Raw genomic sequence first — 13,806 nt, 5'->3', positions numbered from 1 at the left:
CTACCCGATGTTCAATACCCTCAGACGTCCGGCAGCCACAGGGGTTGATGATCTAATAAACTCTGCCGTGCAACAAACCAAAAGGAAAGAACAACCAACTTCGCAAGATAGCGAACAAAAGAAGAGTGGCTTTAGCCCTCCGTCAATGGAAAAGGACCCAGCAATGACACCTTCAAGAAAAAGGGCGCACAGTGGGACAAAAGAACTAACCACAAGCACCCACCTGGCTCCTCCAAACACACCTATTATGCAGAACATCACGACCCAGAGCCAAACATCCTGCCCCATGACAAATCATCTCGGTGGTACCATGACCTTAAATCAGGCATTTACAATTAGCCGCGCCAATAACCAACAGGGCGCAATTCCAGCTAGTAGCAAAGGGACTGTGAGACAAGGGCTAAATGAAAAGCTCGTTGGAGTGCTGAATGAAGACCAAGCCACGGGCCCTCTGCCCAAAGTAGCTCATACATCTAGGGCACAAAGAACAGAGGCAACTCCAAGGACGCTAAGTACAGCAATGAGTGGGGACGCCCGCTTTTCCTACTTCTATCCAGAATACCAGTCAAAAAGCAGCTATGACGTTCTAAATCGTGGCAACATCATAAAGCTGATCCAAGCATCAGGTCTGTCAAACCAAATAACCACTCAAGACATAACATCGATAGAATTCATTGCACCGTGTCAGGGCCAAACAAACGAAACAACAAAGGTCACCTGGAGCTCAATAGAGGCAATGAACAACATCCTAGGGCAAACTGACACCTTTAAGCAATGGGGTATACAGATAAAACCAGGCAGGGAACCGGGTTATCCACACATTCTGCAGGCAAGCCATGGCGAGGAACACAGACGACCAGGGAGGGGTGCAGCGTATTCGGTTCTCAGGGGTGCTTGCAACAAAACCCCCACTCCTGTTCACAAACAGAGGGAACCAAGAGAAGATGGTATTACATCACTTAGGGATCTGGAAGAGGTCGGATCATGGTCATGGTTGGCAGGCACCCTGAATACAACTCGACTTTTACGATGACATCCCAACAGGGAAAACCACCACGAAACGCCTCCCCTAAAGATCTGTTCATGGAACATCAATGGCCTAACAAGCAAACTTGAGGATAATGCCACAATTTCTTACCTCCAGGAATTTGATATATTACTACTACAAGAGACATGGCTCTTTGAACCGCAGCACATAGAAGGTTTTAAAACCCATCACATTCCAGCCCATAAATTGAATCGGCCGGGAAGAGGAAGCGGCGGCCTCGCAATCTACATATCAATTAAAAACGCAGTTGCCTCCTGGGATCTTCTGGGCTCACCACACTGTCTTCAATGTGTGGGAATATCTTACACCCCTAGAAAAGGTCAACGCTGGATCTTGATCTTAATGAACGCCTACGTCCGCCCAACTACAGCATCAAGGCAATCCTTTATAGAAGAAGCGATTGCGACAGTAGTGAGAGTGAAAACTGGACCCCTTGATCCAGAAATCTTACTAACCGGTGACTTCAATATGTGGCTAATGTCAGACTTAGAGAAAAGCGAGGTCACCAAATCACATGACAGCACTTGGGAGATACCACCGCTGGTCCGCCCAGGATGGCACAAGAACGATCCAAAGGGACGCTCCCTTCAAGGCAACCTTGAAAATCTGGGCCTCAGAGCCCTTAACGGACGCTTTCCCTCAGACAAGCCCCCTCGCTTCTCCTACATATCGAAAAAAGGTACTTCACTAATAGACTACACATTCGCCAGTCTCTCTCTTTTCCATCAAATAATCGATTTTAGTCTAGGGAGCAGAACTGAAAGAGACCACTGTCCCCAAGAAATATCGCTGAGGACCAGTGTCATGCAACTCAACGAAGGAAGGGCACTGCCATCCGAGAGTTTCACAATCAATCTAAAACGAATCAAATGCTCCTTTAATAATCTTCAACAAGTAGCTATAGAGGCTAAAGGACTTATCGAGTGCCACAGCAGATGCCCGGATGACTCAATTTCCAACTGGACAATATTTGCAACTGCTCTCTCCGACAAATACGCGCAACCAGTAAAGCACGCGATCCAGACTGGGCAGAAGCAGACGCCCAGCTTGAATCTTGAGACACAAGCTGCAACAAGATCCATGAACCGGACTTGGCGGGCGCTAAAAAGTGATCCAATGGACCCTACAAAAATAACAAAATTGAGAGCGGCCCGCAGCCATCTTAAGAAAGCCAAAAGAGAGCTACGCAGTAATCAATGGAACTCGTTCTGGGCGAAACTACAGCATGACATTAAAACGAACAACTCCGCAAGGTTTTGGAGGACAATTAACAGTGCATCTGGGCGCGTATCGGAAGTCGCTTCATCAAGCATATTGGAGTCAGAATGGGCGGTGTTCCTCCATCTCGACTTCAACGATCGGGATGCAAATATTCAAAATCAGAGGCTACAAGTCGAAGACAAATCGGCACATAAAGCAGCCGACTGGGCACTTGATCTGAACATCACAAATCCGCCAATGAAAGTATGCCGGAACGACGAACTAAAAATGACAATAACAAAAGAGAGCCCTCTGCCTCAAAGCAGTATTGAAACTACAACAATCCAGAAGGCAGATATTGAAAAACTGATTAAAAAGGGACGGAAGGACGGGGCCCCAGGTCCAGGAGGAATCCCTCAAGCCTTGTTCAAGGAAGATGCATCTTTCTGGGCTGGGAAGCTAAGCACCTTATTCAATTCAATTTGGCAGACTAACATCATTCCGCCCTCTTGGCGGGGTTCTATTCTCGTACCAATCTTCAAAGGTGGGGAAAAACAATCTCCGAGGAATTACCGCCTCATTGCCCTCATCGACAACGAAGCTAAATACTTTGCGGGAGTTTTGCTCAACTCACTCAGGGCATGGGCGGATGACAACTCTGTTATTCCCCCGAATCAGACTGGGTTTACAAGCAATACAGGCACATCTGTCAATCTCATGACCCTCTCCTGTCTGATTGAACAAGCTAAGTTTAGCTCCTGCCCACTCTACATGGGATTTATTGACTTCCAAGCGGCCTTCGATAACGTGAACAGATCAAAGCTCTGGCAGAAGTTGTCCAGCCTCAATATTCCAACCCACCTCCTAAGAGCTATACAACTTTTACATCAGGACACATGGGTCAGGATCAAGGTCGGGGACGGCTCAAAATTATCCCGCTCAATTCCAACGGGAAAAGGATTAAAACAGGGCTGTGTCCTGGCCCCAACACTCTTTAACTTATTTATATCCGACCTTCCAGAAGCTCTTAATAAGGTCAATTCTCATGCTCCCAATGTAACCGGCCTGCTGTTGTCAAACCTTCTATACGCCGACGACGTGGTCCTTCTGAGCAAAACAAAGATCGGAATGCAAAGGCTTCTGGACGCCACTCTTGAATATTCAAACAAGAACGAGCTTGTGATCAACAACAAGAAGACCAAAATCCTGGCAGTTCGTCCAGGGAAAGCCAAGACTTTGTCCTGGACCCTGAATAAGGAAAGCATCGTCGAATCCAACTGCCACAAGTACCTTGGAGTCACATACAACAATAATGACAAATACAAATCCCATCTAGAAGAACAAAAAAGGAAGGGTGCTGCACTTGCTTTTGCAATTGGCTCAATCCAAAAGAAACTACAAGGTCCAACTCTCGCACCTACATTACAGGTCGCGCAGGCGAAAATCATCCCTACCCTAACTTATGGCAGCGAAGTCCTTAAAGGACTAGAAAGCTGCCAATTGGACAAAATAATTTCAAAGATCTACAGATCAGTGTTCAAGTTACCAACCCAAACATCACCGGCACAAATCAGGTTGGAACTTGGAATTTGCCAGCAATCACTTGCCAGAGCTATGACTTTTCTTGTGTGCTGCCACAAACTAAGGTCATCTAAGGAGGGAAGTCTAGGCAACCACCTGTGGGCCAGTCTCGACACAAACACATGGCGAGCAGGTCACAACTATTTGGTAAAAGGCTTAACAACTTTAGGTCTAAACGATCTCTGGAGCATGCACATAAGCCAGAAGGAATTCAAACGGCTAGCGAAAACAAGTACAAAACAACTTTCAACAGTGGAAGATAAGGCTCGCTTAGCCAAAAGAAGTCACGGGTGGCTGACGCTGCAATCCTACGCCGCGCTGATCCCACAGCAGTACCTAACTGTACCCTTTACTGCACGAACAACACTAAGTTTCTTAAAATTGAGACTGGGTGTCATTAACTTGTTGGTTCATTTGCCAAAATGGAAAAGAGAGCATGGACGAGATCTCTGCCGACTTTGTGGGGATCAAAAAGAAGACATAATACACATCATATGTCTATGTCCAAAACTACTGACTAAAAGACGGGCCCTCTTCAAGCACCACTGGAACACAAAAAAGATCAGAACTTGTAGAGCAGCAGTCTTGGCCTGCTTTGATCCTAAGAACACTAAACTAAACTGTGCCCTAGTAAGGTTCATGGCTCACGCAGAAAAAAAACTCTGCCAGGGACCCTTAGTCAGCGATCCCCCGTCGGCATAACGTTTTGGCAGGCTCCACCCGACATCCCTACTTTTACTGGTCTAAATTAGTCCTATTTTAAATGAATTTTCGATATTTTAATTTTGTACTTGCAATGGTTTTTTTTTATCACGCAATAAAGTATTATTATTATTTAAGTCCTAGTTGGTGAGCTCAGTGAAAAGCCCACAGGAAGGAATTGGAGGCAGATCAGGTAGGAATAGCTGAGTTTATTATAAGTCTTAGAATTGCAACAGACCGAGCAGCAGCACAGCACCAACTACAGTAAGTCTGTACGACAACTATCCCTGTATTCTAAACACCTGTAACACTGTGCTCACTTAAAGAATCTGACCCAACACATCTTCTCCTTTATAGCACAAAATAACTCCTACAGCAAACAATATTAGATAAAAAATAAAATAATTAGATAACCACAGTGCTCAAATGAGCACTTTAATGTATGCAGCAATGAAAACAGTAAACATTCATTAAAAACGCCATTGAACATTAACCCACATCACGGGGTAAGGGCAAAGATAGTAGGACATTTAGAAATGATTAATCTTAGTCATGCAATTTGACGGGAGGCTTCCTTTCCCCTCAGTAGTGTTCTTAGTCTCAAATTATGAAGCCCAGAACTCCCCAGGGAATTGTTTCTCAATCTCACCACACCCTGACATCCTGCAGGATTCTGAAGAGACAACTTCTCTTTATTCCACCAGTTGCCATGCACAAGCATGACCACAAGATCCTTAACTTGAATGACCCTCCTAGAAGACGAAAACCTGGATGGACCTTCGATTGTTATGTCAGGTAGACAAACTCTCACCACATACACCCCGTTTCCACTTGGCCATTGAAACAGGGATGGTGCAAAGATGTCTTGCTATACTTGACACCCCAATGCGACAAAAAATTATCAAATTCATGAAAAATTAACGGAACTACATTGTCTGTTAATAACTCATTAGGGGCTCCTTCACTCAAAAATACAAACTGTAATAAACCAGTTATTTCAAATGTGTTGGCAGACTTCATAAATTCCACTTCAGGCCTCTGTGAAAAATAATCCACTAGCACAATTCCAAACCTACAACCTTCCCTAACCACATTGATAGGACAAATGACATTCATAACTAGCTTAACCCAAGGTTTACCTGGAATTGAACCAGCTTCCACCGGACTAGGTACAGTAACTTGTGATTTATCACCAACTGCACAAGCTATTCTTTCCCTCATGAAATGCTCCACATTCCTATCCGTTCCTGACCACCAAGATATATCCCTGATTCTTCTCTTCATGGCCCTCATTTCCATAGGACCTTCCTGTGCTAAATCAAAACCTTGGCACAAACGCCACTGGGCACAACCAAAACATATATATATCACTCCTCTGCTGTAACCTGTCACACCCACTCAACTTTGAAAAAGTATTAATCGATTTAGAAGGATCAACCTTAAGCCAACCTTCGCCATTGAAACTAAAAACCTTTCACAAAATACTATCACCTTCAACAGCAGATTTACATTCACCCTACGAAGTACATTCACTCGTCAGACTGGCCACAACTCCAACTATAAGGAAAGCCACCTCAAGCACGTACCGCACACCCATCAATTCCCTTAAAGGTAACCTAGAGAGACAATCTGCAAAGATATTCTTCACACACACACACACACAATACTGAAATTCTTGCAACCTTTATTGCCACTTAGCAATACACGGAGTAGCTTTAATGGCTCCTTCAGTAGAGAATAAATTGAACAAGGGCTTGTGGTCCACACGAATTGTAAACTCCACAAAAGGAATCATCGTTATGACAGTTAAAATTATCAATACCAATGATAGTGCGAAACTGTTCAAGGTAATCACAACACTTTCAGGCAGTTTCTGGGCCGTTGTTCAAGGCGATTACAACACTTTCAGGCAGTTCTGGACAGTTAAACAACAACGCTTTACACGATGGCAGATGACGCCAGTAGAGTAGTTCTAATGCACGTGCCGGGGTGCAAAGCGGTGTTGGCTTAAAGCCGTCAGTGGCTGAAGGGGCGAAAATGCGATGGGGCAACTCGGCATTCAAATCAATGGAATGGAAATGTAGGACTCGTAGCATACCCTTATGTATAAGGAATCTCAGAACAGCACCGCCAAGTTTAACACTGTTTATTAGAAAGGGTGCTCAAAGGCGAAGAATCACGGAGTGTACCGGTTAGGTTTGGGGTGTCTGATTAAAAACAAGAGTTCGGTCGCTACAGGTTACCCACAAAGGTCAGACGCCGGCTGCTGTGTGACAACCATTCAATCACATTATACTACCAGCGCGCGAAAAAAAAAAAAAAAACAGCTGACCCTCCCCGTCCAAAAGTCCAGATCCACTTCTGCTGTCCTTCTAACTACCGTACCTTTTATAGCGCCACCTCCCCTTCCAGGCGCAGTGGTACCAACCGCGGGTTCCATGTGAGAACCCTAGCAACGAACGTTTTAGGGACATAAACTCCGCCTTCACATGAACAGACAGAAGCAACCGAACTCAGAGAAGTTGATCTCAGCGCTTCGTTTTGTAAGGGAGGAGGGTGTGCATTTCCCCCAAATACAACCTTTGCACTTGGAATATCTGACGCGTTATTTCCTCACTCGCTTTTCAAACAAAACTGCAACAATCCTGTTTTGCGCAGCACTTCGATCATTGTACGATGGAGTGGATGCTTCCGGTGTACCGTTTGGCGAGGTTGAGCTCCGGGCCGTCTTCTCTAGCAAGACATGCTTTTAAGTACTGTAGCAGTCCGAGAAGCAGTTCTCTGGTCCGGAAGCAGAGTAACTTTTTTAACGACCTTGATAAAGAGTTTGGCAAGATCCACAAGACATTGAAAGAAGCCCTTCCGAGCAGCGACTGGACCCCTTTTCAGAAGTCGGGTGATTTGCCTCCAGAGCGTGCGGACGTTGTGATAGTTGGTGGTGGTGTGATTGGGTGGTCTATTGCCTACTGGCTGAAGGAAATGGAGATGGTTCGCGAGGGCGTTAAAGTGCTGGTGGTGGAGAAAGATCCCACATACTCCATAGCCTCCACCGTCCTGTCAGTGGGAGGGATTCGGCAGCAGTTCTCAATGCCTGAAAACATACAGATGTCCCTGTTCTCCGCCCATTTCCTGCGAAATATTAATGAGTATCTTGGGGTTTTGAACGAAGATCCAATTGATATCCAGTTTAATCCATCGGGCTATCTCTTCCTAGCAAGCGAAGAAACTGCCCCTAAACTGGAGAGGAACGTGCAGATTCAGAGGGGTGAGGGTGCCAAAGTGGCCTTACTGCACCCAGAAGAGCTGAAGAAGAAATTCCCCTGGATCAACTCCGAAGGCATTGCCCTTGCATCATACGGTCTTGAGAACGAGGGCTGGTTCGATCCATGGACTCTTCTTAACGCCTTCCGCCAAAAAGCCCTATCCATGGGCGTGTGGCAGTGCCATGGAGAGGTGACGGGTTTCGGAATTGCAAACCGAGAAATGTTCACAGAAGATGGCGAGGAGCTGACGTTTTCCCGGCTTACTGAGGTTCAAGTGCAGATACCCAACAGCTTGGAGAGCCAGCCCGTGGAGTGTGCCATAGTTATCAATGCTGCAGGCGCCTGGTCTGCCAAAGTGGCTCAGATGGCCCATATTGGGATAGGACCTCCGAACTCGATTAGTGGTGTGAAGCTGCCAGTTGAGCCAAGGAAGAGGTATGCCTATGTATTCCATTGCCCTGATGGACCGGGCATGGAATGTCCGCTGCTGATTGACACCTCTGGCGCCTACTTCAGACGGGACGGCATGGCTGGCAACTATATTGGTGGAATTTCACCAGCAGAGAATGAGGAACCAGACATCAACAATCTGGAAGTCGATGATTCTTTTTTCTATGAGAAGGTGTGGCCCAGATTGGCCCAGCGAGTCCCTGCCTTTGAGTCTATAAAGGTGAAGTGTACTTGGGCTGGTTACTACGATTACAATACTCATGACCAGAACGCCATCCTTGGGGTGCACCCGTTGGTGAATAATATGTACCTTGCCACTGGGTTCAGTGGACATGGCCTGCAGCAGTCTCCAGCAGTGGGCAGAGCCATTGCAGAACTTATCCTGAAGGGGAACTACAGGTCTCTGAATCTCAGCGCCTTTGCATTCACAAGGTTCCTCAAGGGGGAAAAAGCATTGGAAATAAACATTGTGTGATGGCACAAGGAGTGAACCAGTTGTAGGAGTCAGCCAAGGAACACCAATAGAGATCTGGCCAAATTCTGATTAATCTGATAACCGGTGTTTACCAGCTGGCTAGCTGCCTTTTATGGTACACTAATGGACAATGAAGTGTACCAGAGCTAGCTTTCGACTACAAACCAATCAAAAACAAAACTCATGTACATTCAAGTTGTTACTGGGAATTAATTTTGAATATTGCAATACCACAGAGGTATAAGAATTTGATGAATTATTTTAATCATGAGTTTAAAATAACATAAACGACAACAAGATTGCAGTAAAGTGAATTTAAATGAAGTGACTGTGATGCACTGATTTTACATTCATTAATAATGACACTGTTTTAATGATGTTTTTGAGCATGATCATTTTGTAAATCTTGTTCCACCAAGACAAGCAACACTGTAGATTGTAGGTTACACAAGTCTCGTATTAGTAAACCATTAGAGCTACAAGAATAGCTTAATATGGCAGAACACCAGATAGCCTGCCATGCTAGGAATCGGACAGCCCCATTTGATCATATACATTTCTTCTGCAGCCCCATGCCCCCTGCACAATATATTGACGCATCTTGTTTAAATTATATTTGGACGTCGTATGAATTTTATTTTTTAAATGGAATACTATAAGTAGTTCTTAAATAGTATTATTTTATTACTTTGTTGACTGACTTAGAGAAGACCAAATGAGAAAGTATGTCACACTAGTAACCAGAGAGGTACCCTCTGTCTATAATACACTCATGCTTCCTGAAGCTTAGCCCAAAAATACAGAAAAGAATGACTGCAGCTCTGTAGATGGTGGTCCTGAATTTATAAATGGGTTTGTTCAACCCTTTAGATATTACTATCGGAGACAATGCAAAATCGTTTGGTGGGACAAGTTTTATTTGACCGTCTTAGCTTTACTTTTAAGTTTATTAGCCTCAGAACAGAGCTAGTTCCTCTTTTAAATTCTGGCTGAAAATTATTTGCAATTGATTCAGTTTGAAAATTCAATTTGTATTGTGTAGCATTAGTAATTGTATAACTTTTGCAATATTTTTTATAGTGCTTTGTACCCCTGGCGCGGTAGTCAAGTGTTCCGTTTGCATCGGGTTCATGAGCACCCTTTGTAGTTCATTGCTGTTTGTGGTTTGGAATTTAAAGGGCATTTTGGTTGAAGTGCATGAGGTTTGATGACGTGGTCGGTGCACTGTGCGCAAAGTGTCACTGCACATAAGCATGGGTGTTGCATAGAGTGTGAAACCAAAAACAACTGTGCTAGCAGGTACTTACCATCTTTGGGGTAGGCATCACCCTACATAGAAACCACTGCTGATATGCATCATTGGGGTCAATTGTGGTATATGCAGCTCACCAATTACCATCTGAGGAGGAAAACTCTTAGGTGTGCTCTTAAACCACCAAGGAACATTATATCGAGTCTATAAAGACGTTTCTCAAAATCAAAAAAGGGAAGGAAGAGCAAGATATTTTAACGAGGTCCTACACCCAAGCTCCTCCCAGGAAACATGACTTAATATCAAAATATGGGTAGTTCCTCCTCCACTAAAATGGTCACAAAAATGTTGACCCAAGTGGCTGGTAGTCCTGTCGCAGGAAGATCGTAAAGTCAGATCTTGGTGCCCTCACACACCTGATTAGGGTGTCATGATTCATCATTGGGCACTCACAGGAGCTACACACATGCTTTGGAATATAAATATCGTAATTGGGACAATATCACCCAGATGCAGAGAGTTTTAATGCCTGGTGAAATCCGAAATAGAGTAAAAGATAAAGCCAACTGGCTGTGGTACTCCAAAGATAGAGGCGCACTGGTCTCTCCTAGAAATACACTGCACAATGCAATAACTGAGGCAAGTCCTATCAAAACAGATTGAATGAAAATCAATAATTGTAAACAAAATGACACTTGCAGACTACATTGACTGAAAGATATTTGATTGTCATTCTGGTATTGTTCTTGCTTCTAAGACTGCCTCTAAAACTGTGAGGGCACCTTTCTCGCAAAGTCTGGTGTCAAAGTCATAGGAGTAATTACAACATTTTTGTGTTAGTTGTCAAACTAAACATTTTTCAGAATTTGTGAAGTCATAAACGTAGAATAGTCCCACCTACTTGCGGGGACCCCAGGGCACTTTCAAGTTAGTGGGGGGATTTTAAAAGTCCATAGGAGATGTGCCGAAAGGGTTATTGGCCCCCCTGTAGAAATTTATAAAGTTCAAGCAAGGGGTGCCGCCCTCTATGGAGCTGAATTATGGGTTCACTGCCAGACTAAAACCCTGGCATTGACCGAAAACTACTTTTTAAGGCAACTTTTGGGTCTCCCTCACAGTACCCCTTTAGTCCCTTTAAGGATGGATCTGGGCATTCTCCCCATCACTGAAGTGATAGCCTCTCGCCCACTCTTGTATTGGCGAAGGCTATGGAGTACCCCTGAGCTGGTTGTATATAGAGAGGAACTAGATTCAGTTATGCACATCCGGGGTTCGGAAAAAATCCCTTGGCTGTCCTATATTCGGGATACCTTTCGTCAAATTGGGAGGAGTGATTTGTGGTCTTCTCCCGAGGAATCTTGTCTTGACATCTCTAAACAGTCACTAACCTCCGCTTTAAAAGAATTCCGACTGATGTGTACCAGTAGGGTGTTAGGGACATCTAGTTTAACCTGTAGGTTTTTAGATGTTAAAATGGACTATAAATTGGAGCCAGCTCTTGATCTCATTCAACCCTTTTTAGCCAAGAAACTTTTTCTCCAATTCCGACACGGGACGCTCCCTCTCTATGCATTTATTAACAACTGGGCGGGGGCCAACAAACTATTATGTCCTGGGTGTAACGAGACAGATGAGACTGAGACCCATGTGATCTTTTTTTGTCCCGCATATAAGGCCGCCAGATCTAAATGGGTTTTCCAGCTCTGTAGAAATTTGGGAATTAGAAATTTTAGAGAGGTTTTTAGGCTACTAAAATATGATACACATACGGTTCTTGTTGCTGCCATATCCAAATTTCTTTTTGCTTTGTGGTGTAAACGCAGATGTCTAGTGAAAAGTTAAGGCTGAGATTTGGACGGTGCCATTTTAATTGATTTTGCTACCTTGATTTTAAAATTCTATTATTCTTTTTGATTTTTAATATTCTAGCTATATTATGATGCTGTATTTTTTAAATCTATTTTATTGTGCTTTTATGGCAATTAATTGTCGAAATTAAGTTTTCTTGACTTGACTTGTATATGGGAATACATAATAATCTTCTGACACTGGAGCTAGATATCCCACTGTTGAACAGCACTGTTACAAGTCCAAAAGTCTTTGACAGGCCAGCTAAAACTGCCTTTTTTTCTGTAGAATGCTACACTGTTGTAAATAACATAAACCACATTCAAGCATATAGTGTATAAATGCTCTATGTAGTGAAAAGTATGCTGTAACTGTGAAGAAAATGAAGGGAAAAGTGCCTTTCAGGTCAAAAGTGCATCAGTTGCAATCAGCATACAATGTAACGTTAAGAGAGCCAGCAGCTTCCATTACCCAGCGTACACTGTACTAGCAGTTTGCCTCACAGCCTCCCTTTTTTTGCACAGGAGAATATGAAATGCCATTGTGTGAATTACATTGACAGCCAGTCAGGAGAGAGGTTTATTTATGACTTCAGTGATAACTATGATGTAGAATCAGGATGAAAAGTATGTTACATTTTCTTCTACAGTTTAGGATTTTTACTGATAGTCAGAAACGTAGAATAGAGTAACAAGCATATCCCTACTTTAAGGTTGTCAATGTAAGAGAAAACACTGTATGGAATTAAGGCATATTGTAAAACTGCAATTAGTGTTTTATGTACCAATAATATAACATATGCAATGTAGCTTGAGCTACCAATGAGTCTGCTCTAGAATTCTTTTTTTTGAAAATTATATTTTTATTAAGATCCAAAAATTGTGATAAAATACATCAATACAAAGTGATCATACACCCAGATACAGGTATCGAACGACGATGAAGCGCTCCACATGGCATAAATACGATAAACAAATCTGAAAAGCTTTTTTTGAAATTCAAGCCACCAAAAGTACATAAGTGCTAAATATGCAAAACAGAAATATATATACATATATTACTCGGGTTTAAAGTCTAACCCTCTGGTTCATCGATAAACCAGCCCCAAAGTTTGTTGAATTTCCTAATCCCCCCCATTACGCGGAAGGGTGGAGGGAACCTGGCGACTAGTTAGTTTCAGAGCAGTGAGCTCCGTACTCTCCCTCAAGCATCGGCTGCGTGGGCACTCAATGCTGGGCTCGCTTACCTGAACCGGCATCCCGTCCTCGCTCTGTCTCCCAGCTTGTTTACTGCGGACAGGAGTATTGGTTTCCCCGCCTCCGCTCAATCGCAGTGTGCTCGGCTCTCTGGCAGATGCTGGCCGGGATGCACCGCCTAGTGTTTTTTCCCTCGGGCGGGGGCAGCTGCTCCAGGTAGCGACTGAAGTGCACAGGGAGAGGCACGCTTCTTCTCTGGTTCCCTTCCGGGGCATGCCTGGAAAGATCGGTTCCTGCTGGGCGCCCCTGCCTCTGCCTGGGACTCAGAAGCCCTCCAAAAGCAAAAGCAATTGTGTATAAAGACTCCTCCCCGAGCCACAGTGGCGAACTAGCTGCCTTTTTCTTGCACATGAGCCCAAGACTGACTAGACGGGGGTGCTAGGAGTCTGGGGCCAATTTTGCCTTCCTGGAGGCCAGCAAAGGAGAGAAGGAAGAGAAGAAGAAACTTGCGGAGGAGGGGCTTGAGTCATCTGCTCAAGTAAGTCTGGGGGGTTCAGCTGCACTTCAGGGTGTACATGCTGTTGGTAGTTGTATGAGACAGCCTAACAGATACGCCTCAAGAAACAATAGTATATGTACGGCAGACTCCCCTCAACCCTCCCAAGCACTTTCTATGAGAAAATGGAGTGTAAGCAAGGGAGTAGGACAACTAAGATCCAGAAATCGGCAAACACTAGTTTAGATCCTACCCAAGCCCCACTCATAGTTACAACACAGCTTCCTTCTCCCCC

General features: G+C 44.2%; 2 protein-coding genes across 6 annotated transcripts in view; one reads left to right on the top strand and one right to left on the bottom strand.

Annotated features, from left to right (window-relative positions):
• WDPCP (WD repeat containing planar cell polarity effector) overlaps window positions 1-7,046 on the bottom strand; it is a 2,309,940-nt gene extending 2,302,894 nt beyond the window's left edge. Inside the window, exon 1 of one of the 5 annotated variants that reach the window (XM_085612555.1) lies at window positions 6,917-7,046. Coding sequence is in view for 1 of the 5 variants with exons in the window: in XM_085612554.1 (XP_085468680.1) it covers window positions 6,917-6,971 (55 nt within the window). In the remaining 4 variants the exon portion in view is untranslated. Of the gene's footprint in view, window positions 1-6,629; window positions 6,651-6,916 lie in introns of those variants that run through there. The other 4 variants (XM_085612557.1, XM_085612554.1, XM_085612558.1 and 1 more) reach the window with 4 other exon arrangements.
• On the top strand, window positions 7,047-12,644 carry FOXRED1 (FAD dependent oxidoreductase domain containing 1). Its single transcript, XM_085612559.1, has one exon. The coding sequence runs from the start codon at window positions 7,208-7,210 to the stop codon at window positions 8,717-8,719; it is 1,512 nt and encodes a 503-aa protein (XP_085468685.1). The 5' UTR covers window positions 7,047-7,207; the 3' UTR covers window positions 8,720-12,644.
• Window positions 12,645-13,806: the final 1,162 nt, after the last annotated feature.

The sequence above is a fragment of the Triturus cristatus genome, chromosome 6, assembly GCF_964204655.1.
Source record: "Triturus cristatus chromosome 6, aTriCri1.1, whole genome shotgun sequence".
Classification (NCBI taxonomy): Eukaryota; Metazoa; Chordata; class Amphibia; order Caudata; family Salamandridae; genus Triturus; species Triturus cristatus.
The sequence above is the reverse complement of the archived record's forward strand: the minus strand, read 5'-3'. Positions and strand labels throughout refer to the sequence as shown.

Bases quoted from the DNA above. Each gene is read 5' to 3' on its own strand.
- FOXRED1 (XM_085612559.1), top strand. From the start codon at position 7,208: ATGGAGTGGATGCTTCCGGTGTACCGTTTGGCGAGGTTGAGCTCCGGG.